Source organism: Carettochelys insculpta, chromosome 25 (assembly GCF_033958435.1).
Source record: "Carettochelys insculpta isolate YL-2023 chromosome 25, ASM3395843v1, whole genome shotgun sequence".
NCBI lineage: Eukaryota > Metazoa > Chordata > Testudines > Carettochelyidae > Carettochelys > Carettochelys insculpta.
In genome coordinates this window covers 15,940,794-15,967,022 of record NC_134161.1, presented here as the reverse complement: position 1 = coordinate 15,967,022, position 26,229 = coordinate 15,940,794, and the positions used below count along the sequence as shown (strand labels likewise).

At 51.2% G+C, this 26,229-nt stretch overlaps 1 protein-coding gene across 3 annotated transcripts in view; it reads right to left on the bottom strand.

Moving 5' to 3' along the window:
- The window catches only part of KIRREL3 (kirre like nephrin family adhesion molecule 3), a 258,248-nt gene that overhangs the window by 5,725 nt on the left and 226,294 nt on the right, over positions 1-26,229 (bottom strand). For 2 of the 3 annotated variants that reach the window (XM_074976740.1, XM_074976741.1), the window contains 2 exons: positions 24,802-24,909; positions 23,316-23,341 (listed from right to left, as the gene is read on the bottom strand). In XM_074976740.1, coding sequence (XP_074832841.1) covers positions 23,316-23,341; positions 24,802-24,909 — 134 coding nt within the window. Of the gene's footprint in view, positions 1-14,579; positions 14,690-23,315; positions 23,342-24,801; positions 24,910-26,229 lie in introns of those variants that run through there. The other variant, XM_074976739.1, reaches the window with a different exon arrangement.

The window sequence follows — 26,229 nt, the reverse complement described above, 5'->3', positions numbered from 1 at the left end:
ACAGAAGGAAGGAATTCATGCAGGGAGCCTGAAAATGAAGAAGTAACATTGTAGCTGCTTCTAATAACAGACAATATATACATGCACTGCAGGCCATTGCTAGTTGTGAGTAGTTTACAGAACACCAGTGAAACACTGCTCTAAACAGCCCAGGGAGCTCGGCTTTTGATGGGGCGACATGGCTCCTTGCATGCCGCAGTCCAGATCAATGTCAGTCAGATTGCAGTGGTTGACTGCCCTGTCCAGCAAAGCAGCCCAGGTCTGCAGGTCTAAGGGGATCCTGCCAGACTGATGGGCCTGGAATTTGCTCTGCTCCTGTCGGCCCCAGCACTCTGCTTAAGATAGCCCTTCAAAGAAAACAGCCTTCACGCCAACCATTTTGAATGGAGCAAAAGCCCTTGGATCCCCAGTGCTAACACAGCTGTCTGTCTCGCCCGGCAGTAACGAACCATTGGGGTGGCCCTGATGGCGGCACAGAGACGAGTGATTTCTTCAAGGTCAAGTGGCAGGGCAGTGGCAGGGCAGTGGCAGCCAGCGCCTCTCGTGTAAGTTAGCGTCTCCAGGAGTAAGCCATGCTGCTTTCCATGGGTGCCAGGCAAGTGGCGCTCTCCTGGGCACTTTTCCCACCCAGGAACTAAGGGTTAAGCTACTGAGAGAGGCAGGTGGCTGGCTTTGCGCTGACAAAGCTAGGAACTCAGTGTACCACCTCCCTCATCTGAATAGTTCTGCCAACATCGGTTCCGAATCCCAGGTCGGTTCTGGTATTTTCTTAGTGCTGTAATTAACTCCAGAGCCTGCGATTGCTCCGACTCCGGCTCCTCTCAAAGGTTGGAATCCCAGAGGTTTAACCGAACCTGCCTGTGACTGACTTTCCACAGTACCACCAGGGAAGGAAGGTAGATGGGACAGCTCATTAATTTTTAAACCTCCCTTTTGGTGGTTTGAAGATGTCCTCCCGACACCCCTCCCTGCAGACAGGTATCTTTCTGAGCCAGGCAGCTTCATGAGGAATCAGAGTCTATTCTCCCAGCCTCATTAGGTTTTCTTTGAAGGCTGGCTGGGGCAAGGTATGCATTAATTAGAATATGGCTTTAATTACCCTTCTCTCAGCAAGGTGGGTCTGCATAATTATCAGCCAATTTCTCGGCTGCCTTTTATCTTCCCAGATATTGATTTGGGCTCTACAGTCTTCACATTTTCTCTCTGCTGCAGTAGCCCAGACCTGTTGGAATTACTGCCACTCAGTGCCTAATCTAATCTCAATTCTAAATCTACACTAAAGTGCTGATTATTACCTGACTTCTTCTTCTTCTTCTTCTTCTGCTGGTAAGTGGTAGTGGAAATTTACCCTCCAGCACTTTTTGCTGATCTCTGAAAAGCCTTTGATATAGCCATTTAATGCAATAAATTCAGGTACCTAGGTTTTGCTGAAAAAAAAAAGCCTGTAACAGCCATTGATTTACCAGGGTAAATACATGTGTCACCAAGCATTAAATTCAGGGCAGATAAAATACCAAAAGGCGGAATGCTTTCTCTGTTGGCTGCATGTCAGCTTTAGGGCCATCTTAAATTCTAATGTTAAATTGAAGGGCTGTTGAGGTGCCCATGCAGCGTGTTAGTGTGTACAGCTTTATAAACCTGCTCAAAATAGTTCCCGTTTTAATTTGGCGTCAGAAAGTGCAGGGTTTATTTTTCTTTAATGCATGGGCCTCAGCCATTCTCCTGCAGTGCTTGTAACCAAAGACCGTGCTCCTGTCGGGGACAGAAAGAGCAATGAAACGGAACCAGTCGGGTGACACTGGCCTAGCTGCAAAAAGCAAACAAATGGCTCCAGGGGTGAAGTGTAAATGAGCTTTTTTTAAAAAACAACAACCTTTCCCGAGCGAAGAGGCTGACATGGCATTAGCAGCACAGCTTTGGGACTTCTTTTCACTAAAGGGCAGAGCTTCTTACACTGGTTCCTGCACTGTTGCAATTCACTTGTAGTCATGTGTAGTACAGGTTGAACTGCTCTCGTCCAGCACCCTCAGGTCCTGACTGGTGCTGGACGATGGGAGGTCAATATTGCCTAGCAGCATTACCAACACTTCCACTGCTCACTGGGCTCTGAGAAGGCATTTGGGGATAAATAACAGCATAGAACACTGAGAGCCAGGTCCGGTGGCTGGAAACAAACTTTCTGGGATCGCTGGACTACGGAGCATTCTGGATTAGAGAGGTTCACCCTGTAGTAGCGCAGTGACTGTTTGAAGAGCACATAAGAGGCTCTCTAACAATACTCGTTATGGCTGAATTTCATTAGTTCATGCAGCAGGGGAAGAGAAGCGCCTGGGAGTGGCTCTTGCGTGTAGAAGGAAGGTAATAATGCAGCTGACCACATGGTTCCTCATTCCACGCGGCGCCCCGTCATTCTGAGACCTCTCTTCTAACAGAGTGACCCCTTGGAGCTCCTATTATGGAGTAGGTCCCACCGTGTCAGACACTGTACAACCCCAGAGCAAAAACACGGGCCTGTCCCAAAGCTGTACTTCGTGAACACTGATTGGTTAAGCCGCGCCACCCTGGTAGGAGTGGGTAGATAGTATCACCGGGGGTAAACCAAGGTACAGAGGAGCTGAGTGCCTTCCTCAGGTCACTCTGCGTTCATGACAGGGTGGGAGATACAGCCACCCTATTGCCCTGTCCCCTCACTTCCTTCTGATAACACAGTCCCCTTAGTCTTCTTCCAGGGGCTGACGCGGTCCCAGGGCACAAGTCCTAACAGCGATTCTGTTCCACATCCCCAGATTAATTACAAAGAGCAGCAGCTCTTCCCTCCAGTGTGGTAATGTCCTCTTGTTCACAGCAGTGACACCCCAGTGCTGGTAGGGGGCAGTGCACACCCGTTAGCTGAGAGCTGTGAGTGTGCGAGACACAGTGCGAGAGCCCAGTGACAGAGAAGAGCGTAAGAGCCAGAAAGAAGCAGTTCATAAAGCAAATTCGCATCAGTTAATTTATAATTCCTGAATTAAGCCATTCATTAGCGTGACCTTTATTAAGGTTTACGCTGTGGCTCAGTTTAGTACAATCTCACGTCATCATTCACAGCTGGGGGAAATTCATTTGCCTTCCTTCTTCTCTTTAACATCCGACAGTAAATACATGGTTCAGCAATTTCTGATGGGACCCTGATGCCAAGGGATGCTCTGACCCCCTCCCCCCGCAGCCTGGGCTAGAATCACAGATGGGCTAGCTCTAAAGTGAGCAGATGAATTTTCTGTGCTGACAAAAGGTGCTGAATTGAGAGCTCTGGACCCAGAAGTCCTCCATGTGGCCACCAAGCAAACCTGGGGTGGGCAGGGTTGGGGTGTGCTGGCCTGCCAAAGAATGCCTGGCTCATGAGACAGGCCTCCTTCCCTGGATACCTAGACCCTTCCTGGGCAGGGCTGGCACATGTCAGGGAACACGGGAGGGAGGCTTGCCAGGCTGTGCTTTGATGGCAGGAATCAATGACGCTCATCCCCAGGGAGACCTCTTTTAACAGAACCATCCCTGTTCCTTTTCCATCCGCTACAGCACATACTGGAGGACAGAGGATGAGAGAGCTGCAGCGCCGTCAGGAACAGTACCAAGGCTGCTGCGTGCATCTCAACCACCACCCAGGGCTCTGCTATATAAAGAACAATGTAATGAGACGGCACTTACACAGGTGTCAATATCTGGAGCAGGGACGGGAGTCAATTTCACTCCTATGCCCCATGGGATTCCTGCATGTAGGGGCATGGGGTGTGACAAAGGGCAACGAGCGGGAGAGCTGTACAGACTCAGGAGCCAGGAATACCTCAATTCCTGTCTTAGCTTCGGCAATGGGGCCTGGCTGATTTACCAGCTTTTCCTCAGTTTTCCCACCTGAACAATGGTGATCACAGTGCTCACCAACCTGCTTGGCCCAAATGTGCTGGAAGGAGTGAGGCTTATAAAACACTTGGATGTAGTTTGGATTAGTGACAAGAGCACATGACTGAAGGTGCTGTTTTGGGCCTGGCTCTGCCACTGACTAGCTGTGTGACCCTGGCTGAGTCATGTGTCCTTCTCTGTATCCCTGTTTGTCCATCTGTCAGTGAGGGGCTAACACTTCCTATTCTGGGGGGGGGGCGGGGGGGAGTTCACAGACCGACACTTAGAAAGCCCCTGGGATCCTCGGATGAAAGGATCTATCTGAACACAAAGTGGAGCTAGTCTATGAGGCTGGGGAGCACTCGCTTACTTGACTTACTGCGTTGTCAAGGAGAGACTAAATGTGGTCCAGGGACAGAAATATCTGCACTAAGTGCTGGCAAAAGGCATCAGCGGCACCACGCATATTGAAGAAATGTCATGAAAAGCACAGGAAGGAATACCACTGGAGCTGTGCTCATGGGCAGCAGCCTTCCCCTGGCCCGCTAAGGCACCAGCCTCAGCCCAGGTGCATCTCCACTGTGTCTGTGGTGTTATTTCCACTGCGTCTGTGGTGTTACTTCTTGTGAGCACTTAGGTGCAGAGATGTTGTGCTGAATGCAGGTGCACCCAGGGCAGTGGCAACTGGGTTTCCATCATATACATCCAAGAGCGGGCGGAACTCAGGCCTGGCTTGTGCTCCGAGATAGCCCAGAGACATAGCAGGCAAGCTCTTTTCCCCAAAGAGTTACTTGCCAGCTGTGAATTTGAATGATTTGCTCCAGCAATTTTAGCAATCCCCTGGTCCCTTCCATCGCGAAGAGAGGGGACTCAAGCGCACCAGGCTCCCACACCAACCACTGGAGTGTGCAGGCTGGGTGGGGGTGGCAGCGGCCATGCCATGGGCATGTGGATTGCTGCTCTAGCTTACCCGGGGGGGTGACAATGGTAGAGATCAGACACTGAAATCTACATTTTGGAGTGAGTATCATAGACATATAGGGCTGGGAAGGGCCTCAAGGGATCATCTAGTCCAGTCCCCAGTTCTCCTGGCAGGACTACGTATCATCTGCTTTATTCTGGGCCTTGGTCCACCTAGCCATGAATGACAAGATCTTCTCTGCACTCAGACAGCCAATGTGAGAGCTGAGCGCCGCAGTGTCTCCAGAACCAGAAGTTGAGGCCTGGTGAGGCACCCAGGCCGCTGCCAGGAGGTGGGGGGCACAAAGGGGGCAGTTGCCCCTGGGCCTGGCACTGCAAAAGGGCCCAAAGTTCCAGTTTCCAATGCTGCTACTTTGGCAGTGGCAGCTGGTGCCCCAAACCCCTTTGAATGGGCAGGGAGCTGGCGGGAGGGCAGTGCCACAGTCCAGGCAGCACTGTGCTCCAGCTTTCCACCAGCATCAGGCTCCAGGCCGCCATAGGGACTCCAGCACCAAGACGCTTTTGTCCTTTGGGAGTGCTGGTGTCAGGCAGATGGCCAGCGGTAGAGCTGCCTGCAGACTTATCGCCAGGCTTGCCAAGTTCCAGGGCACAGCTGGACCCTGGGAACACACAGACAATCCTCGTTCTGCCTGGCAGGGCCGTCTGCCAGCAGCCCTTGTCTGTTGGCCTCTTTGGCGGCACAGGGAGCTGTCCAGGGTACCAGCACAGCTTGTGCTCCCTCAGCCAAGGGAACCAGTGGCAGCTGGAGGCTGTTGTCAGTTTCCCTGCTCCAGCTGGGAGCCCTCTGCTGTGAATTGGCTGGACAGTAATTTCCAGCTCTTGCCTGGACCAGGCCTAGCACTTTGGGGTGTGGGAGGCCTTGGCTAGGCGCACTGTGGGACAGGTTCTGGACTGGCTGCTGCTGGAAGCCGAACACTCAGCAAACTGGTGGATGGCAGATGCAGCATTGCCCCTGAGGCAGTCACTGAGAGGAGCCAGAGTCAGACCAAACTGAGCCCGGGCACAGGCAGTGGTAAGGGGAAAAAGTACAAAGAGCCGTCACCGCCCATTGGTCCCTGTGCTGGTGGTAGCACAGGCACTGCTCCGGGATGGGGCAGGACAGGGAGATACTCGTTAGCGTGCTGGTTGGGTTAATGCCTGGTGAGCGCTCACCCCAGGAGCTGGCCACTGGCACCCATTTGCAGAGCGCCATCATTCCCAGCTCTGCAGCACCTACCAAACCCAGACGCCGGGCGGTGGATTTTCTCATTTGCTGAGGGGTTCTCTGTTAATTAGCTCTTTACACCTGTCATGCACAAACTGCGGTACAGGGCATTTTATAGGCTGCCCAGTCAAGCGCTCAGAAGTCAGCCATGTCCCTCCTTTGCCTCCCCTGCTTCCAGTCCCAGTCTGTCCCCAGCCCAACTCTCTGGCTGCACCTCCAGCTGCATTCACCCCTCTCCAGGCTCTTTATCCCAACTGGCTCCCCCAGTTTTTACCCCAGGGCCAGCTCTCGTCTCTGCCTCCAAATCAGGCAGCATTCTGAGCTCCACAGGAGGCATCCCTGAACCCACAGGTGGAACAGGCAGCCCATGCTCAGGCTTGGTGTCTGGGCCCAGCCTGTAGCACCTGGAGCTGCTGGTGCATGGAAGGCTCTTCTCAATGCCAGGATGGAGCATGCACGGTGCAAATGGAAACACCAGTGATTTTTAGCTCTGATGCACTAGCAAGTACCTATGGTGCATGTCCCAGCTGCAGTAATTCAAAAACTTGTAACATGGGTGGATCTTCAGAGAGGTCAAACAGCCATCCCTGAAACCAAGACCCCCTCCCTCCTGCCAAATTTCAGGTCCCTGCTCCAAAATCTGAGAGTTTGTTAGAATTCTTTACTCTGGGCCAAACAACCCAAGGCTTGGGGAAGGTCAGACCAAATGACAGCATCTGGCAGAGCTGCACCCCCCTGAAAATAGCATCTCATAATGGGCAGTGCCAGCAACGTTAGTGTTCTCATGCTGGGAGTGCCCTGTTATGTGACTTGCCCAACATCATCCATATAGTGTGGGTTGGAACAGGGAGATGACTCCAGGATCTTCCTGTCTCTTTCCTAGCCTGCCAGAGTGGGGCCAGCTCTTGGATTGCAGCCTGATCCCTGGGCAACGTAATCCTTTGCATGCTGGAGGAGTCCCTCATTTAACGCTGCAAAACGAAGCAGCTTCCATCTGGGGTGGTGAATGCGGCCAACCGGATATTAAATTCTTGGGTTTCATTATTGAAGACAATATGTTTTTAAAAGAGCTGTCCCTCCAGACTGCTGTGTCAGGTCCCTAGCCGATAGGAAGTGACGAATTTGTCCAGATTGGCACATTTGAAGTTGCACACCTGCTGAGACCTGAGATATATTTTTCCTGGAATTTAATTATAATGTTTCCTGCTTGTAATATAATCGGATGACACTTCTTGGCGGCTTTAAACTTGTGCAGGTCATAACCTAACAGAGCTGGCTGGCTGTTGGTTAATAGATTCCAAAGGCTGACACTTGGTTTGGTTCCCTGACGAGGGCTCACTTTGGGCCTGGCAGTGGTAAAAACAAATAAACAAGCAGACAAAAACCCCCAGTGGAGATTTTCAAAGCTGGCCAGAGATTTATCTGGACAGTTGGGTGGATAACAAGGACACTCAATGGTAGAGTAGGAAATAATAAAACCAAGTCTTGGACAGGGTATAAAACCCCCACATTGGCCCTCAAACCAGTTCCTCACTCTTATGGGAAGATTCACATTGGGAAGTGGGTGGGGCGGAGGTGGGACACAAGTTTATTCTGCATCCTTGTACTACATGGCTTGTGGTGTTTTCTATGCTAATTGCAGGAACCTGAGAAAAACATCCAGATCAGACAAATTAAGTCCAACAACAGGTGATTTTTTTAAAAAAAAGACGAGCACTTTTCTTCTGTTGTGGAAACAGGAAACAAAGTTCTTTCTGTAAACAGTTAACTATGCTTTGGGCCAGAGAAAGAGCCAGGCTCACTCTGTAACCCCAGGGTTAGGACTCTCATCAGATGTGAGAGGCCCAAGCTGCATTCCCGCTGCTAGTGGCTACTGAATTTATACCTGGTGAAACTGCTCCAATGAGCATAAGTGAGGGAGGTCAGCTGCAGTCGGGGGGAGGTCTAGGTTGGATTAGCCTGCTAAACCCAGGGCTGTGCGTTCAGTCCTTGAGGAGGCCATTTAGGGATGTGGGGCAAATATATTTAAAAAGAAAGAATTAAAAGGGACGTTGCTTTGCCTTGCCATGAGGGCAGGGGACTGGACTCAATGACCTCCTGAGGTCCCTTCCAGCTCTATGAGATGTATATCTCCATATTATAGGAGCAACTATTTCCCCAGGCGGGTGGTGAAGCACTGGAATGCATTACCTAGAGAGGTGGTGGAATCTCCATCCCTAGAGGTTTTTAAGTCTCAGCTTGACAAAGCCTGGCTGGGCTGATTTAATTAGGGTTGCTCCTGCTTTGGGCAGGGGGCTGGACTTGATGACCTTCTGAGGTCTCCTCCAACCCCAGGATTCTATGAGGCTAATCCCAGAGTCCCCATGCCTAGTGGTTAGGGTGTGTTTTCTAGAGACATTACATGTGAGTTCAAATTCCTCCTCTAAATGTGGTAGAACAGGGACATGAACCTGGATCTCCCACACCTCAGTGTAGCATGATGATCACGTGGCTAAAGTCTCAAAGAGGGCAGCCAATGTCTCTCTATTTGTGGAGCTCAGAAGAAAGTCCGCAGCTGAGATGTTCAAGTTAAGCTGGGTGAGGTATACAGTTACTCCCCTTTGAGGCTACTGGCAGCTCCTACCTCAGCACACTGGCTTTTGTGGATTTCATTCCTGGGTGCTAAAGTTTCCCCAGGCATTGTACAGGGAGTCTGGGTGCCTGACTTGTGGTGCGGATTTGTTTGGGCAACCACCTTAACTGGGTGCTCCTCTGAGCCTGAGTCATCTTGTGGATCTGTCCCTGTGTATTGGTTAACACAGAACCGTGGGCTAGAAGGGACAGTCAGGGTCATCTAGGCTAACTGCCTGCCAAGGTTTCTTGTGTCTAAACCACCTCAGAGAGAAGACTGTCTAGCCAGCCTACTCCTGAAAACCTCCACGGTTCCACAGTCCCCCAGGCATCTGTTCCCTTGTCCTATTGTGCTTACAGGGTGGAATTTTCCCTCTGAGGTTTAAGCTAAATCTGCTGTGCTGTGGTTTGAACCCATTGCCTCTTCTGTCCTCCATAGCTAGAGAGAGCAATTTTTACCCATCCTTTTTATGGCAGCTTTTCAAGTACCTAAACACCACTGTCAAGTTCCCCTAATCGCCCCTCTTCCAAACTAAACAACCCCTAGTTCCTCCAGCCTTTGTCCATCGTTGTTGCTTACCTGTGGACGTTTGCCAGTTTCTCTGCATCCTTTCCATACATGCGTGACCAAAACTTGACACTATACTCCAGCTGAGGCCTAATTAGTACCAAGTAGAGAGGTACGATCACCTCCCATGACTTCAGTGCTATGGCTCGGTTAATGCAAATTAAAATTGCATTGCTCTGCCTTGCTGACTCATGCTGGAGTTGTGATCCCCACAGCCCTCACATCCTCCTCAGCCAGTCATCCTGCATGTTGTACTTCTGCATTTGTTTTTAATCCCCTTAGTGGAGCACCTTTTACATTTGTCTTTGTTGAGTGTCATTTTGCTGTTGGTAGCCAAATTCTCTAATTCACCAAGACACCACTGAATTTAAGCTCTAACCCCCAAAATATTGCCCTTCGCCCACCACCAGCTTTGTGCCATCGGCAAGTCTGATCGGTGTCAGCCACAGCTTTCTTGGTGACAGAAAGGACAATCTCCAAGAGGGAAGAACGGCCGGTATCTGAGATGTGCTGAGCACTGACGAAGCCTGGGCTGGACAAGAGGGGCTGCTGCAATGTAAAATTGCCAAGCAAAGCTGGTAAGGCGAAGTCACAGTGTCACAGAGAGCAGCAGGGCTCCTGGATCACCCCCTGCCTGTTTGGGTCAGGGATCGAGGGGAAAGCGCTCAGCTTGTCCCCCAGCCAGAGGGAGAGGAACGCAGCCACAAGGTGTGCACTTTGCCTCACTCTCTGATAGGAAGGGAAAGGGCAAAGCAGCATTAAGCATCTGCTATGAATTGGGGTGGTGGGAGCTTCAGTCCCCTGTCCTCCCTACCAGGCCCTGGGGGACTTGAGGCTGGGGCACTCCTGGACTGGTGTGTGTGGAGGGTGCCCTGGCTAGCCCCTTCCATCTGCCAGCTGCCTAATACAGCAGCCTGCAGGAAGCTCCAGAGCTGGGCTGGGTGTCTGCCTCCTCCTGCCCCCTTTGGTGGGCCACCCTGTGGAGAGACCCTCTCCACCCACCCACCCCAGAGACCAGCCCTAGTCCAAGTGATGCTATTCAAATGCTCCAAACTTATGACGGCAGGTGCAGCCCCTAGCTGCTAATTCATAATTCTGTCCACAAAACAACCCCCTGTGCCCACACGAGTGGCCCCTCTAGCAACATACGCTCGTAGCTAAAGGCTCCTTTGCCCCCTCAGCGGTTTCGCTGGCTGCCGATTCCCTGCCTGGCTAGCACTTGCCAGGATTATGTTTTTCCTTTGCCTGCAAGTTGGTACCATTTGTTATTCTCCAGCTGTCTGTGACGGCCACAGCTTTTCCTTGGTGTTTCACAACCAATTACTCATGTGTCTGTAAGTTCATTGCCGTCTGAAGAGATACTTCATGCTGCTGGTCTGAGCTGCACACGTGCATTTCGTCTAAGCCCTGCCTCCCCTACTTTGTTCGAGGAGCCATTTTCCAGTGTTGCCTACAACATGCCAGGCCCTGGCAGGCAGAGAGCCCCAAGGTGAAGACAGGCACCACAGGAAGGCTGGCAGAGCAGGATGCATAAGTGTGAAAAACATGCCCATGAATAAGGTAATTTTTACTAGGGGTGCCATTTTGGGAGGGGAGAGGGCAGCAGCTGCCTCTTGTTCTGGTTCCCATTTCCCTGGCTGTCAGGCAGCAAGGGGGAAGTAGGCAGATTTTGCAAATTGCTTCTCTGCACCTGCCCCTCACTGCCCAGGAGTGAGAGCCAGGCACACCAGCTGTGTACTGTCCCCTCGCTCCCTGACAGTCAGGGGAATGGTAAGAAAAGTCAGCAGCGTTCTGGTATGCCAGGCTGCTGGCCCCCCAACCTCCTGAAATGGTGGCCTTGATTTTTACCCTTTGAGGGCAGAGTCCCCAAGAACACTACTACTGTCAGTACTGTCACACATGGTCAAGTGCCCTGGCACCGGGGAAGGACTGGAACAATTTGTGTAAACATGTAACACCCACACTCTCTGTTTTCCTATCCCTATTTACCTTAACCTGCACTATGGTTTAGTTCAAAACAGCCCCTCTTCCCTGTCCACACAGCCCCTCTTTGGAAATAGCTCGCTACTCCTTGTGGAATGAGGATTACAAAATTTGAAATAAGGCATCCACTGTTCTGTAGTTATTTGGAAATGGCGGTTGAGTTGTGTAGCAGCTGGCAACGCTATTTTGAAACAGCGGCCATTATTCCGAAATAATTTTGCTGTGTAGATGCACTTCTAGAGGACTCCACAGCACATCCACACAACTCGCTCCTCCAAGCCCATCCCTTTCTCCCCTCTGCCACCCACAATTACCTCACTAGGTCTGAGCACAGTGGTTGCTTTTCCTCCTATTCCCACCTCATTGCAGCTTGAGCCCCTGCCAGTGGGATGTCATGGCTGCTCCTTAGCCAGGATGAATCTTATCTGTCATTCCACTGACAAACTCGGAGTCTCTCGATACGCACCTCGTTAGCAGCTGGAGACTGGCCAGGCAATTGCCTGAGTTTGGAGCTGCTAGCAGCCAGCTGTTGTAAAGTATATGGGCAGCAAGGAATTCTCACAGTTGAATGAGGGGCTTTTCCCCTGCTGCTCCCATTGGCTGAGATTCTGGCCAATGGAAGCAGTGGGGGGCCATGCCTGGCAGTGGTATGGGATGTGGAGCCATGTGTGCCCCCTGGGGAGCAGCACAGATAAGCGTCTCAGCCTCCTCCTGCGACCCTCTCCTGCCCAGACCCAACACCTCCATCCCCAGCCGCTTCCTGCACCCAACCTCCCACCCAGACCCACAGCCTCAGTCTGATCCTGTACCCCTCTTGCTCTGACCCCGCACCCCCAGCCTGCTCCAGAGCCTGTACCTTCTTACCTCAGTTGTCCCTCTGCCAATAAGCCTGGAGCGTGACGGGGTTGAGGTGTTCAGTTGGGGGCCACACCAGTGAGGGCTGTTGGGCTTTTTTGGCTTCTTGGTTTTCTGTGGCTCAGCCTGGTTTTTGTGGGGGCCAGTGGCCCCTGACCCCAAAGGTTCCTCACCCCAGCCTTAACATCTGGGTCCACTGCTCCACACCCAAATCTTCCAGTGCAGCTTGTACTTCCCAGTGGTGCGACTAGGGCAGTGTGCTCCGGTGTACCACACCAGTGAGCTATTGTAGCCAGGAGTGCGTGCCAGAAAGCCACAGGAGGAGCAGGACATGGGGCCGTGTGGCTAGCGAGAGGCCTCCAGCACGGCTATATTGCTCCCAGCCCTTCCACACAGCTGTGTGCCCGTGTCCTGTCTGGAAATGGTTCAGCTGCTATGCTGGGGGCAGGGATGGGGTGGTGCAGCCGCAGCAGAGGAACTGCCAGTGTGGAGCCATTCAGCAGTCACACGTTCTGCTCCTTTGGCTGCGGCGGTTCCCAGGAGAGCCCCCGACACCTCTGCCAATGTAGGAAGGACCATGGAGGTGGGTGGGGTCACGTGAGGGGTCATGTGGTGAAGTAACACACCCCCTCCCCTTCAGCTGGTGCAGCGTACGGGTAAGAAATGAATTCTGTTTGCACCCCTGGTATTTAATGTGTTTATCTAGCTCCTGGGCTTCTGCACAGGGCAAAGTGTGCTAGCCTCTCGAAGAATCAAGGCCTGCCCATGATGCCCCATTCAGTGAGTGGCTGGGCTAGCACACCAACAGCACCACGAGCATGGTCGGATCTCCGCACACAGCCAGCTTCCTGACTGATTTACAGCTTCCTGGTTGCACTTCCGAACAGTCTCCAATCGATTCTGCCCATCTTGCAAAGGTCTCTCAAGCCGGTGCTGCTGCTGGCAATTCACAGCCTTCTGGGCAGGGGAGGGAATGCACAGGGACAAGCTGGGCTGGGACTTCAAAGTGGTAATCCCTATCCCACCAAACATGCAGCAAGCTGGCTGTTGGTGCCCGGCCGCCCCGCTCCAGTCTCTATGCTTTTAGGGGTGGGTGGGTTCTGGGTCAATATACTTCAGTTATGGCCCCTCTTGGGCAAGAAAGGGAGAGTCATGTCTCTGTAATCAACCCAACACTTTTTGTCTTCCTCAGCTGGACCAAAGGTGCCCAGTCCCACTTCTGATGCCCAGGACATTCATCACACATCACTGAGGCTAGTTTTGACCCAGTGACTTAGGGTGCAAACAAAGCCCATGGCAAAGAGTCTCTGAGACCAGGGCTACTGCCTTGGGCCATCCCTGCTTAGGGTGGAGGTCAGGCTCTGAAACCCGGCTCCCCAGCACCAGCTCTTTTTTTACAGGTCAGACAAACCCTTAGAGGTCAGAGCCCCACCCTTGGTTGAGCCACCCTGTCCACTGGACTAAGATGTGGGCTGTATTAACCCTCACTGGTAAAAGGCCAGCTTCTCCTGGAGGCCAGAGAGTCTTCATTGACCCTGAAAACCCATATTCATGTCCCCAGAATGACAGCACCTCCAGCTTCTTAGCATCATGGAATCCTAGGACTGGAAGGGACCTCAAGAGGCCATCAAGTCCAGGTAGCATCTAGACCATCACCAACAGATACTCACCTAACCTGCTCTTAAATATCTCCCTCGGCAATTTATTCCAGTGTTTAACTGCCCTGACCGTTAGGAAGCTTTTGCTAGTGTTCAACCCGGATCTCCCTTGCTGTGATTTAAGCCCATTGCTTCTTGTCCTGCCCTCAGAGGCCAAGGAGAACAATTTTTCTCCCCCGCCCTTGTAACACCCTTTTTGGTGCTTGAAAACTGCAGTCATGGTGGGGCATTGGGTCCCAATTGTCTGTGAGAGAAGTGTGCCACCTCCTGACTCACCCATGCCACTTCCTGTACTTCTCCCAGGAAATCAGATGGCTCAGCCATAAGAGGTGATACCATGAGGCTACTGCAAGTGCAGGTCATGACGTGGCACCTGGCATGCGGTGTGGTAGGACACTTGCAAAATTAACAAGCTCTACCTGTAAATGACTGCATGCAAATACACTGCTTGTGCACATATAAATCTCCAGGGCTTTTTTTCAGCCTAGCTCAGTTGTTCCCCGCTAATTACTTTATTATTATATATTGTTCAACCTACTGTGCTTCCATTTGCAGTTTGCAGCAATTTCCCTGTCGAGGTAGCAAACTTTCCTTGCAATTAGCCCCGTGGGCTGCTGAGCTGCTCTAATAAACCTCTCCTGGCTCTTCCTCTTCATTAGCAAAGTTGCACTCGAGGAGTTTTTATGGCAGTGAAACTTACAACTCTGAACTGGGTGTGAGATTTTGGCAGAGCAGCCATTGCCTGCAGCAGGCACAAATGCACTGACATGCATGTGCCTGCCCTCGTTATTGTCAAAGGTTACATAGAGTAACACATGAAAGGGAAAGGGAAATAGATCCTTACCATGAGCTGCTTGATAGTCGAGTGTTCCTCCGTCTCTCTGCCCGAGGCAGGCTCCTTATGTACAATCTCCACGCGGATATCGTTCTTGGCTGAAACCACACCTTTCAGATCTAAGCCAGGAGCACGCAAGAGAGAAGATGTTACTTGCATGCTGCTATGACAGCTGACCAGCACTCCCCATGTGACTATTGATAACAACTGTCAACATTAATAGCTCTCCAAGAAAGAAACTGACTGTCTCAGGGAAAAGTTCTTTGTTTGCATTGGCAACTGGGGAACCTTAGTGTGTTTTGCAAACATTATTTGAGGTCTGCCACACTTGACAAGGTACATAAATATTATGCAAAGTTTGATTAGTACAGGTTGCACCTTCCTGGTCTGGTGCCCTTGGGATCTCAGTGGTCCTGAACGAGGGATTTTGCAGGAACACAGGAGGTTAACACTCTGCCACCCCACGCTCTGGCCGCAACTGCTGGGCTTCCAGCTGTGGCTCCCCAGGCTCTCCAGCCACAGCTCACTGCTGAAGCTGACTCCGCGGTCCTGGCCCTGAGCTGCTGCGGGTGCTCAAGTCCTGGAACTAAATGGGATTGCTGGAGGCTGCCACCTTCGGCCCTGCCCCCTCCAAGGCTGCTGGGAGGGGGGGCACTATCTCCAGCCCTGCTGCCCCCTGTGGGGCTGCCAGGAGGGTGGCTTGACTTGCCCTCCTTCCCTGCTCACTAGTCTAGGAACAGGGATGTTGTCAGACCACAGAATGCTGGATTTAGGAGGTGCAACCTGTATCCTACTGAAATGCAGCCACCTCTGAGGAAGAGCACAGCAGTTATTTAACTGTGCATGGATTCTTGACAACAGGAAATGAAAAATTATAGTGTGTCCAGTTGAATGTAATCCTTTAGATCAAATGGTGGAGGCCTGTAGCCTAGAATTAGCAGCTCAGTTTTGGGGGGAGGGGTGTATGCGTGTGGGGGGCGAGAGGGACGTGATATCACAGTACCAGCTTTGAAATGCTGGAAGGTTCACACTGGTAAGTCTGAAAGCGGTAGAGCATGTGGGAGTTAGGCAGTCTGTGGGTGCTTCCATGTTGACTTGAAGGATCAAAATGTGACATCTACAATACCAACAGGATGCAGAATGTAAATGGGTCGCAAAGGGCCCTGATGCTTTCCAGGCTGTGAATGTACTGGTGGAACATGGGCAGGGAGCTAAAGTAATCTCTAGAGGTCACAAAGGGACAAGCCCCTGTTTTTTCTTTTCTCCTGGCCAGTGCTAGAGTGGGCATTAAAACAGACATTCCGGTGATACTTCTGGCACGTCCTCCTTTCCCTGGAGTTGTGTGTTTGGACAAAGGCTCTTAAGTCAACAAGTACCATAACTCTTTTTATAGTGTTAATAGAGTTTACGATGATATTAACCACTAGGGTGTCACAGGAAGCCATAAAATACTTCAGGCGATACACTTTTATTAGCATCGATTCAGCGGCTTATCCCTTGGGTGTTATAACCTCCTCAGGTGTTATAACCTCCGTGGGCATTGTAACCTCCTTGGGTGTTGTAACCCTGATAAACTTTCTGCTCTCTGATGGACACTGTCTCCTCTGCTTCTATTTACCCACTATAGACACATGGACTTTCATTGTCTCTGCCTGCAGAGCGAGCTGGTCAGAGAAGCAAACATTGCTTTGTCCAGGCAGAATGGTTTACCAGCCCTCACTGGCAGGCATAGGTGAAACACACATTAGTCATAACTCCAGCCTACATCCATAATTCTTCATAAAACCATATTACACATACCCTGTAAGAAAATTAACGCTCACCACTTTATGTGATGTGTAATGAGTATATCAGGCCTGACTAGCGTTGAGAGTAGTGACCACAAACGGGTCTCTGCATCCCAGAAATTTAAGAAATTAGTTAAAGTGGTCTCTAAACCAGTAGGTGTACCACTGGAAGCCTAGGGAGGGCCCAGGGGACTGGAGAAAGGGGCTGTGTTTGCCTATCTTCAGAAACAGGGAGTGGGGGCAGACCAGGAGAGCCATAGACCAGTTAGCTTAATTTTACTACCTGGAAAGATATGGAATAAATTATTAAATCATGAGCTTGTTCAGACCTGAAGGGTAAGAGGTTGCATGGAGCAGCCAACATGCATTTAGTCAGAACCCAACTTACCAAAACAACTTATTTCCCTTCTGTGACAGCATACTCATTCGAGGGGATGGGGGATGTGATAGTTCTAGATTTTAAGAAGGCTACAGACACTGTCCCCAAACTAGGGAAATTGGACCTAGATGAAACTATGACACACTGGGTGCAAAACTCATGCAGTAGTTATCATGAGCAAACTGTGTTACCAATTGTTTGCTGTTAAGTTGGGAGGATATCAAGTGAGGTCTCAGCAGGGTCTTAGGTCTGGTAATACTCAATACGTTAACAACTTGGGGTGACGGAGTGGAGAAAAACTTACAAACTTGGCTGACACAGAATTGGGAGAGGTTGCAAACACCCTGAAGGTCCAGATTGGAAATTAGAATTATTCTGCTAAATGAAACCATCCACCTGAAATCAGTGGCTGGGTCTACATTAGAGAGTTTTGTCGACAAAACCCACAGAGCATCCACATTCCCAAGACGTTTTGTCAACAGCCTTATCCCACTTCCCCATGAAGCAGAACGCTGCTGTTGATGCAGGTCCATTGACAGAAAGCCGGTCTGGATGTTCCGGGGGCCTTCTGTCTGGGACAGTGGACAGCCCTGTCTGCTGTGCTTCTGGTTGGCCGTTTTGTTGAGAGCGCGGCCGGGCAGTCCATCCGCGCTCTGTCGAGAGAGCAGATCGACCTTTTGATCCGCTTTGCAGTCTGGACACAATCTGTCGACAGAAGTTTTGTCAGAAGATCGCTCTAGTGTAGACATTGCCAGTGAGATGACAGTCAATAAAGCCAAGTGCAAAGTACTTTATGTAGGAAGACAAAATCAAACACGCATAAGAACATAAGACTGGCCATTACTGGGTCAGACCACAGGTCCATCTAGCCCAGCATCTCGTCTGCCCACAGTGGCCAATGCCAGGTGCCCCAGAGGGGGTGGACCAAAGACAATGATCAAGGTGACTTGTCTCCTGTCATCCATCTCCAGCCTCTGACAAACAGAGGCCAGGGACACCATTCCGACTCCCTGGCTCATAGCCTTTTATGGACCTAACCTCCATGAATTTATGTAGCTCTTCTTTGAACTTTCTTATAGTCCTAGCCTTCACAGCCTCCTCTGGCAAGGAGTTCCACAGGTCGACTGTGAGCTGTGCGAAAAAGAACTTTCTTTGATGAGTTTTAAGCCAGCTACCCATTACTTTCATTTGGTGTCTTCTAGTTCTTATATTTTTCTTACACTTTTCTTTATTCACCTTTTCCACACTGCTCATGATTTTATATACCTCTATCATAACCCCCCTCAGCCTTCTCTGTTCTAGACTGAAAAGTCTTTTTAACCTCTCATCGGATGGGATCTGTTCCAACCCCCAATCATCTCAGCTGCCCTTTTCTGACCCTTTTCTAATGCCAAAATATATATTTCTGAGGTGAGGAGACACAGCTGTATGCAGTGTTCAAGATGTGGGTGTACCATAGTTTTATAAAGGGGCAGTTAGATATTCTTTGTCTAATTTTCTATCCCTTTTTTAATTATTCCTAACATCCCATTTGCTTTTTTGACGGCTGCTGCGCAGTGAGGATGTTTTCAGAGAACCATCTATGATAACCCCAAGATCTCTTTCCTGATTACCTGATGTAGCTCAGTTAGCCCCCATCACACTGAATGTGTACTTGGGGTTATTTTTTCCAAAGCGCATGACTTTACACTTATCCACATTAAATTTCATCTGCCACTTTGCTGCCCAGTCACAGCTACAAAAGGAGGAATAAGCGGTCAGTGTGGAGCACACACTGAATCTGAGTCAACAGCGAGATGCTGTGGTGAAAACGGCGAACAGCATTCTAGTGCTCATGAATAGGACTTCCATATGCAAGTCTCAGGAAGTCACAGTCACGCTGTATTGAGCACTGGCGAGGTCTCAGCTGGAGAACTGCGTCTAGTCTGGCCATCATGCCGAGGAAGAGGTACAGTAAGCTGTACATTAGATGTGTATTTATGCACTGCCTTTTTGACATAACACTGTTTTGCTCTAGTGACACTTTTTCTGCATTGCGCTCATGGGAGGGAGTTTGGGTTAGGGAGGGTGCTCAGGTTAGGGGCTGGGATAGGGCTTGGGGTGCCAGATTTGGGGGAGGCACTCACCTTAGGTGGCTCCTCATGCTGCCTCTCCCTGCAGACACTGTCTCTGCAGTCAGCACTCGTGGGGAGGGACACGGGCCGTGCACAGAGTCACCTAGCCACAACTCCACCAGGCACAGCAAGCCTGGGGAGCAGCCTGAGATGAGCACCCCTGGATCTGGCACCCCAACCACTTGCTCTGAGCACCCTCCCATGCCCAGACCCAGACCTACTCTTGTGCCCCAAACACGTACCGCTTTGTCACGTCTGGAACGAGTTACTAGGGAGGTTAGGTTGTGTAATCCCTCTCTCTGGTGGTTTTTGAGATCCTGGCAGAGATGGTCTAGGCTCTGTCTCAGTGGAGGAGGCTTCTCTGATGACCTCTGACAGCCACTTCCAGCCCGACCTTTCCTGGGGAAGCAAACTTTCTGAAACAGGCCAGTTCCTCCATTTTTCTTCCCTGTTGGTCAATTCCACCACAACAGAACAACCTCGGCTGACAGGCGCGGGAGAGAAATCTTGGGACCACACAACAAATGCAACAACCCTCGGCACTGTCTTGGTAAGGTTTTCACTAGCAGAAGGGCATTTACATCCGTTTGGCTAAGCTCTCCCTTCCGAGACTGCCAAAAGGCAGCTCACCATGAGCACCGCCTTGCTTGCTGGCAGCTGTGACCCACTTTATACGGCGCATGCAACAGTTCTCAGATGTTTTGGCCACTGTGGAATGGGGCAGAATTTGAACCTATAATGGGGCAGGATTTGAACCTATAGCTGAAAGGCTCCTCAGCCCTTCCTGCCACCAATGAGTCACTCTGTCATTCTAATGATGGACTTTCCCTTACCCTCACTTGAGAATCTAACCCTCTGAATCCAGCCTCCACCCTGCTCAGGCTGGTTCACAGGTAAGTCCTTAAAAGCAGCAGCTCGGAGCATTCGAAGCCTTGGGAAGCCAGAAAAATGATTTTACTGTTTTTTTTTTGGGTTGTGGTTTCCTGTAGCTTCCTTTTTGCTGTCGTAGAGGAAGGATAATATTGCTCCTGCCGAAGCCACAGAGTTCAATCACAAGGAAAAGCCAACTACTACCCCACAGAGCCCTTTCTTGGGGGATTTCCCTTACATAACTTGTGGCCTGCTCTGGTCATCAGAGACACCACACCAGATGTGTATTAAATGAAGAGCCGCCCCCGGGTAGCTCTCCACTTCCTGGACCTGTAATTTGTTTGTGATGCATTTTCCTGCTTCAGTGTAAAGCAGTAACCAGAATTGCCTGCCCCAGTCCCTGCTCTCCAGGTCATGAAGGCGTCAGGTCTTTCCCGCTCTCTGGAGAGCAAAAGAGATCTGACAAGCAGATTTCAAGAGCATCTCGGCTCCGCAACAGGGCAATGCTGACGCAGTTGCTGGGTCTCCTAGCACCTTCCGTGGGAAGCAGCATACTCTGCTTTTGTTTTAATGATTCCACCAACGGGCCCTCTGAGAGTCTCCTAGTCTGCACTCAGAAAGGAGGTTGCTGCAGCTATGTCACTCAGGGATGTGAAAAATCAACAGGAGAAACCTTCCGCCAACCTACTTACCACCTTGTGGGGAGGCGGGGTGCCTAAGCCAACAGGAAACCCCCTCCAGTCACTGTAGCGAGTGTCTACAGTGAAGTACTACAGAGACACCAGTGTGTCATGGGGAGCAGGCGGAGTCCCCCTTTGGGGACACTCCACCCCTTCTGTCCACCTTCCTTTGGTGACCAGAGCCCTGAGAACACCCGGCTAGAGGCGGGCCGAGCCATCTGACGTCCCACACCTTCCCCGTTCCCACTGCACCTGCCAGACCCCAGTTTGCCCAGAGAAAAGCGGCGCTCAGACTCTCCTCTGGAAGCTTTTGTTATGTGCCATGCAGGTTCTGGGGCAGCTGGGGATGACGTACTTGCTACTCAGCTTCCTGGGTTCCTCAGTAATCTCCCTGCAGTCCAGGGAAATTACTAATGAACCCAGGAAACTGAATATCGCACACCAGCTGCTCTGGAACCTGCATGGGGCACAATAAATCTGCAACCTGGGGTCCAGTGTTTGCCGCAGTGCCAGGGAGCTGAGTCTGGCCTGGCCTGTTATACCCATTGCCCATGCACTGCATCATTTCAAGCCCTTATTGTTAGGAGATTACTGTTGCTATTCAGCCTGAACCTGTGTGTCCAGCCCCTGGTATCTTTGCAAATTTCATCCCATTGTCTGTAGCTCTAACCCCTCGGATCACCCTTCGTCCACTCCCATCTTTCTGTGCTTCCTTTCCAGCTACTTACGAATGGTTATAGAATATACCACCTACGCAGAGATACAGCCCCACAGAGGCAAATGCCCTCAACCAGGCATCTGCAAAGAACACAGAAGATTTGGTTAAATGGCTATGGCTCACTCGCAGAGCAGTTTTGCCCTGTAAAAATGACATATGACGCAGAGGGGAATTCCACTAGTGTCGCTTACTGACTCCAGTCCAGCTGTGCCCTGTTTACAGGCTTAAGTGTTGCCAGCCCCACCAATTGTCCCTGGGATCTGAAAGTCATGTTGGGCTTCACCAGCACTAAAGATTCTGCAGGCCAACTTCTACCTGCAGTGACCGCCATGAGACCCTAGACCAGGGGTCAGCAACCTTTCCAAGGTGGGGTGCTGAAATTTGACTTTTCAATCTCTGCGTAAGGTCCAAGTGCCAGTGATACTTTTTTAAAGTCACTAACAGTCCTACTTACAACAGCTTCATTCATACACACATGAAGCTGCAGAGCTTTAGGTGGTGGTTGGGAGCACTAACTGGTCTTTTGTAAAGTCACAGGCTTTAAGAAAGCTCCCGACTGCATGCGGGTAGAGGGGGCTGAGCTCCTGCCTCATGTTTTGGCTTCTGTTCACTTGAAACCATCTCTGCCTTTATTTCTGACACTTGGCATCACTAAACCTATGTCCTGCTGTGAATGAACCTTCATCTAAACCAGGGCTGGGCAACCATTTTTGAGGGGGGACACTCCAAGATTTCAGTAAGTGGTCAAGGGCCGCACTGTTCTAGAGGGAGTGCAGGGCCTGGGACGGAGGTTGGGTGAAGAAGAGGGGTCAGGCTAGGGGGCTGGGATGCAGGAGAGAGCGAGGGACCTGAGAGGGCGTTTGGATGAAGGAGGGATTGTCAGCTGGACAGTGGGTTGGGGTGTGGGGTTGGGGAGGTAGTATGGCTGCAGCAGAGGACTCTGGCCTTGGGGAGGGGCACAGGAAGGTGTGCAGGGCCTTGGAGAGAGCTGGAACATGGGGAAGGAGGGTGCAGAGGGTCTGTGTGGTGACCTGGGCGGGAGGGAGGGCTTGGGTGCCAGAGGCAGGATTTGGCTGGCAGGCGCTTACGTAGCTGACCCTCTTCAACACCCTGATCCTCCCAGGGGCAGGCCTTTCTCCCCATTAAACAGACAGGGCGCTGAGACACAGAGGCGATGGCCCACGTCTCCAGCAATGCCACCAAGCGAATAGGCGAAAGGCACCTACCGCCTCTGAGGATGTGGGGAACAGCAAAGCTATTCCTCTGGTGAAGGTCATGGGGAATCTTTGAGAGCCGAGCCGACCAGAGAGCCATACAGCGACAACCTCTGAATTCTGCCCCAGAGAGAGCAGGCAGTGGCATGCAAGCTGTTGTTCCAGCTGCCCTAGCCTTTGAGTCACTGACACTTGCACTCTCTGGCTTGGCTCCTTGCTCCAAGTCTGGGCTTCTCTGAGCTCTCATCCTTGCGTTAGGGTTAGGGTGTGCGTCCTATAAAGAACCCAGCACCATCTGGTTACATCAGACAGGAAGTCTATAATAAGCCAGATGCGCTGCCCGCCTCTGAGAGAGACAGTGCGCGCATGTCTGTCTAACAGCAATGGGCAAAACAGGGCTGATTCTGTTTGATCACTGGCATCATAACAAGGGTTTGGCTCATTTTCTCCCAGGTGGCTTGGATCACGTGGTGTCACTGAACAACATGAGCAACACTGAACGGGCTTGTGTCTGGTCAGCTGGTCCATCAGACATGCTTACCAAAATGCAGGAGGAATGATTGTCCAAGACTTAATTTGCTCTAGCTGTAAAGAGCTGCTAATGGGGCTTGGAAGAGTTCAAAACTAGACACCGTTATTGCTCTTAATACTCCATGCGTTTCTGTTGTATGAGGCCAGCCATTTGGTACCCAAATCCAGGAGGAGTCGGGGCTCTTTGATTCCTTTGCAAACAATCCAAAAGGAAAACCATTTGTGCTTTGTTGGCAAATAAACAAAGAGCTTGTGAACAGCTTTGGCTTGGTTGTTTCTACTGCAGAGCCCCTCTCGCTGGGAGTGCTGCTGAAGACTGCTTGTTCTCTAACGCTGTCTTAGATGCTCAAAGCAATCGCGCTCCATTCCCTCATGATCCTTTTCCATTTAGCCAACAATCATACTTTAATTTCTCTGTGCTTTTTTAATGAGGCAACATGAGCTCGACCTGTTTACCCGCTCCTTCCTTTACCTGCGCCTTTCATGTTGTTTTAATTTATATTCCCACAGCAGCAGAGCTTATCACACCCCAGGCCCTCCCAAAACACTAGAGACTGGCATTTCTTATTACGAGCTTGCATATTTTATACTGATAAAGGGAACTAAATATAACATTTGGAACACGTGTTGCACGAGCTCCTAGTTCAAAGGCCGAAACAGCTTCAATATTTTGTCCTGGTTGTATGGCATAATTTTACCATAAGGTCCAGTGGTTAGAAAGGAGCTGTGCATGCTGGGGCTCTGGCATTCCATTCCCGTCTCTGCCACTGATTTGTTGAACAATGTCTCAGTTTCCCTGGCACTACAGGTTGAACCTCTCTAATCCGACACCCTTGGGACCTGACAGGTGCCACATGAGAGAATCTGCTGGACCACAGGAAGTCATATTAGGGGCATTACCAACACTTCCACTGCTTACTGGGCTCTTAGATGGCATGTAGGGGTAAATTACAGCGAAATAACAGCACAGAACACTGAGACCAGAACTGGTGGCTGGAAACAAACTTTATGGGGCCACGGGAAACTTGGCCACACCTATGATAAGTGGTCGTCCAGCTTACTAAAATCATGCTGGTTTACGGCGTTTGCTGGACAAGAGAGTTCCAGATTAGAGAGGTTCAACCTTTACTGCAAAGGGGTTGTCTCACTTAACAAATGACTCTCAGAGCAACTCTGTAGTTAAAATCAACACAAGGGAGATTAGAATTTGGCCCGTTTGGCTTTTAAAATGCACTCAGATCCTCTCCTGGCAGGTGCCCAAGTGTTCAACTTTCTGTGGTCACGTGACACGCTGCCTTGGTGTCAGGCTGGTGAGTGCAAAATGGAATTCCTTTGAGAACTCTCCTGCTTGCCACCTACGCAGCATCAGCCTTCCCTCCACCTGTGCTTTAATCTCTCCTGCTACCACAGCCCTGGGAGATATTGCAGGCGTGTCCCCCGCAGTGCAGACCAGCCGTGGGTCCCCAAATTCCAGCAGCTTGCAGAGCCCTTGCTGGACAAAGGCACCACCAGTGTTGGGCCGTGTCCGGACTGGCCAGCTGCTAGGGCCCTGTGGGCTGGGATGCCACCACCTCTGCATGGCATCGCCACAAGAGAAGGGTGTAGCACAGCCTGTGAGCTCAGGGGGCCAGCCTGCTATGAACCTGCTCCAGACTCACCTCAGAACAGAGGGTCCCAGAGATTTCATTACCACCCATTAGTTATTCGGCTTGGCTGGTCTCCGACAGGTCAGCTGGCACACAGCCTGCTGACAAACACCTGGCTGGGCTGTGGATCTGCACTTCCCTTTCCGCCTAAGACCCAGGCAGGGGGCAGCACCTGGAAGCTCCTGCTGCTACCCCCTGTGCTCTCATCTCACTGCTCTGCGTATACAGACACAGGTGACCTCGGTTTCTGCGGCTAGCAGTGCTTAAACCGAGCGCAAGGGAAGGCACTTACTTCTCTGTGAGCGCGCGCAGCAGAAGGCGACAATGGTGGCCATCAGCACCAGGAACGCCACGCCAGCCCCCACAGCGACGCCTATGATCACGGCCATCGGCACCGACTCTGCAAGAGGAGCAAGGGAGCAAATGAAGTGCAGAAGGGTTTGAGAGTCACCTTCCCTTGCCCTCTGGCTTACCTGTCTTGGCTGCCACTACCTTCCTCCTGTGAGCATCAGTCTGGGCCCTGGCTTCTTAGCCTCCTGCCCAGCCCCACTCCAGGGCCATGCTGGCCTTTGGGTGATGCCCAGTTCACACAAATTAGCTTGACTCTAACTGGACTGTCCTTGACAGGACACACAGAGTATGGCTTGTTCGCTGGCACCCGGGGAGCCCTGCTGCCCGGCCCTGAATGGGTAAGAGGTTGGATTCCAAAGATTCCCCTGAAATGTACAGGCCAAAGACTTGGAGGCAGGAAAACTCAAGCCTCAAGGAGGAGCAAGTAGAAGTTAAAGCACTTAGGAGTCCTAGCCCCAGCTCTGCCACTGACTCCTGACAAAACCTCGCACAAGGCCTGTCTGCTCTCGGTGACTCAGTTTCCCTGTCTATCAGCTGAGGGATAACACTTATCTACCTCCAAAAAGTGACACAGCTTAATGAATGAACTAAAGGGCTCAGGCTGAAAACTGCTGGAGATGGGCAGAGTAGTCACATGCTTGAGAAAGACAGATGGAATTGGAGTTGGCCACGAAAAAGATCATAGGGCCAGGCTGGGTGATACGCAGGAGAGAACTGGAACGACAATACTGGGCCATACAAAGGTAACAGCTCAGCTGCCTAGGTGTGTGCTGGAGAAGGTGGGGTAAAGTACCCATCATCCACAGCCTGCACCCAGATGCTCCCATTCCTGCTGTCTTCCCCTGCTTCTTTCACCAGGCACCTTCCGGAGAGCCCTGGAGGCATGGGCAGAAATTCCATACAAGTCCAAGGAAGGAGTGCAGAGGGAGGGGAAGGGGCAAGACCGTGAGTACTGGGCAAGAGAGAGGATAAACGCACATTCTCATGCGGGGCCTGCGTTCCTGAGCAGGGCCTGAACTAGCTGAGGGTGCAAGTTGGGCTCCAGCAGCATTGGCGGAGGGGTGTTGGGAAGCCAAGACTGAAGAGTGGGGAGCTGCTGCTCAAGCTGAAGGGGCCTCAGCTGGGCTCCGGACTGGGACAGCGGGTGGGCTGGGCGATCAGGAAGAGGGATTTCTGTTCGCACATCTTTAGGCCCATGATGAATTTGTTGTTTAGCTCCCCGTGGGGATTTTCAGCCTACAGAGCTGAGTTTTGGAAGTAACACCAGAACATGCGTCTTGCAACTGACTAAAAATCACTTATAGGCTGAAAATATTTTACTTTGGCCCCAACACTGTTGTGATCCCATCAAATCATAGAATCAAAGAAT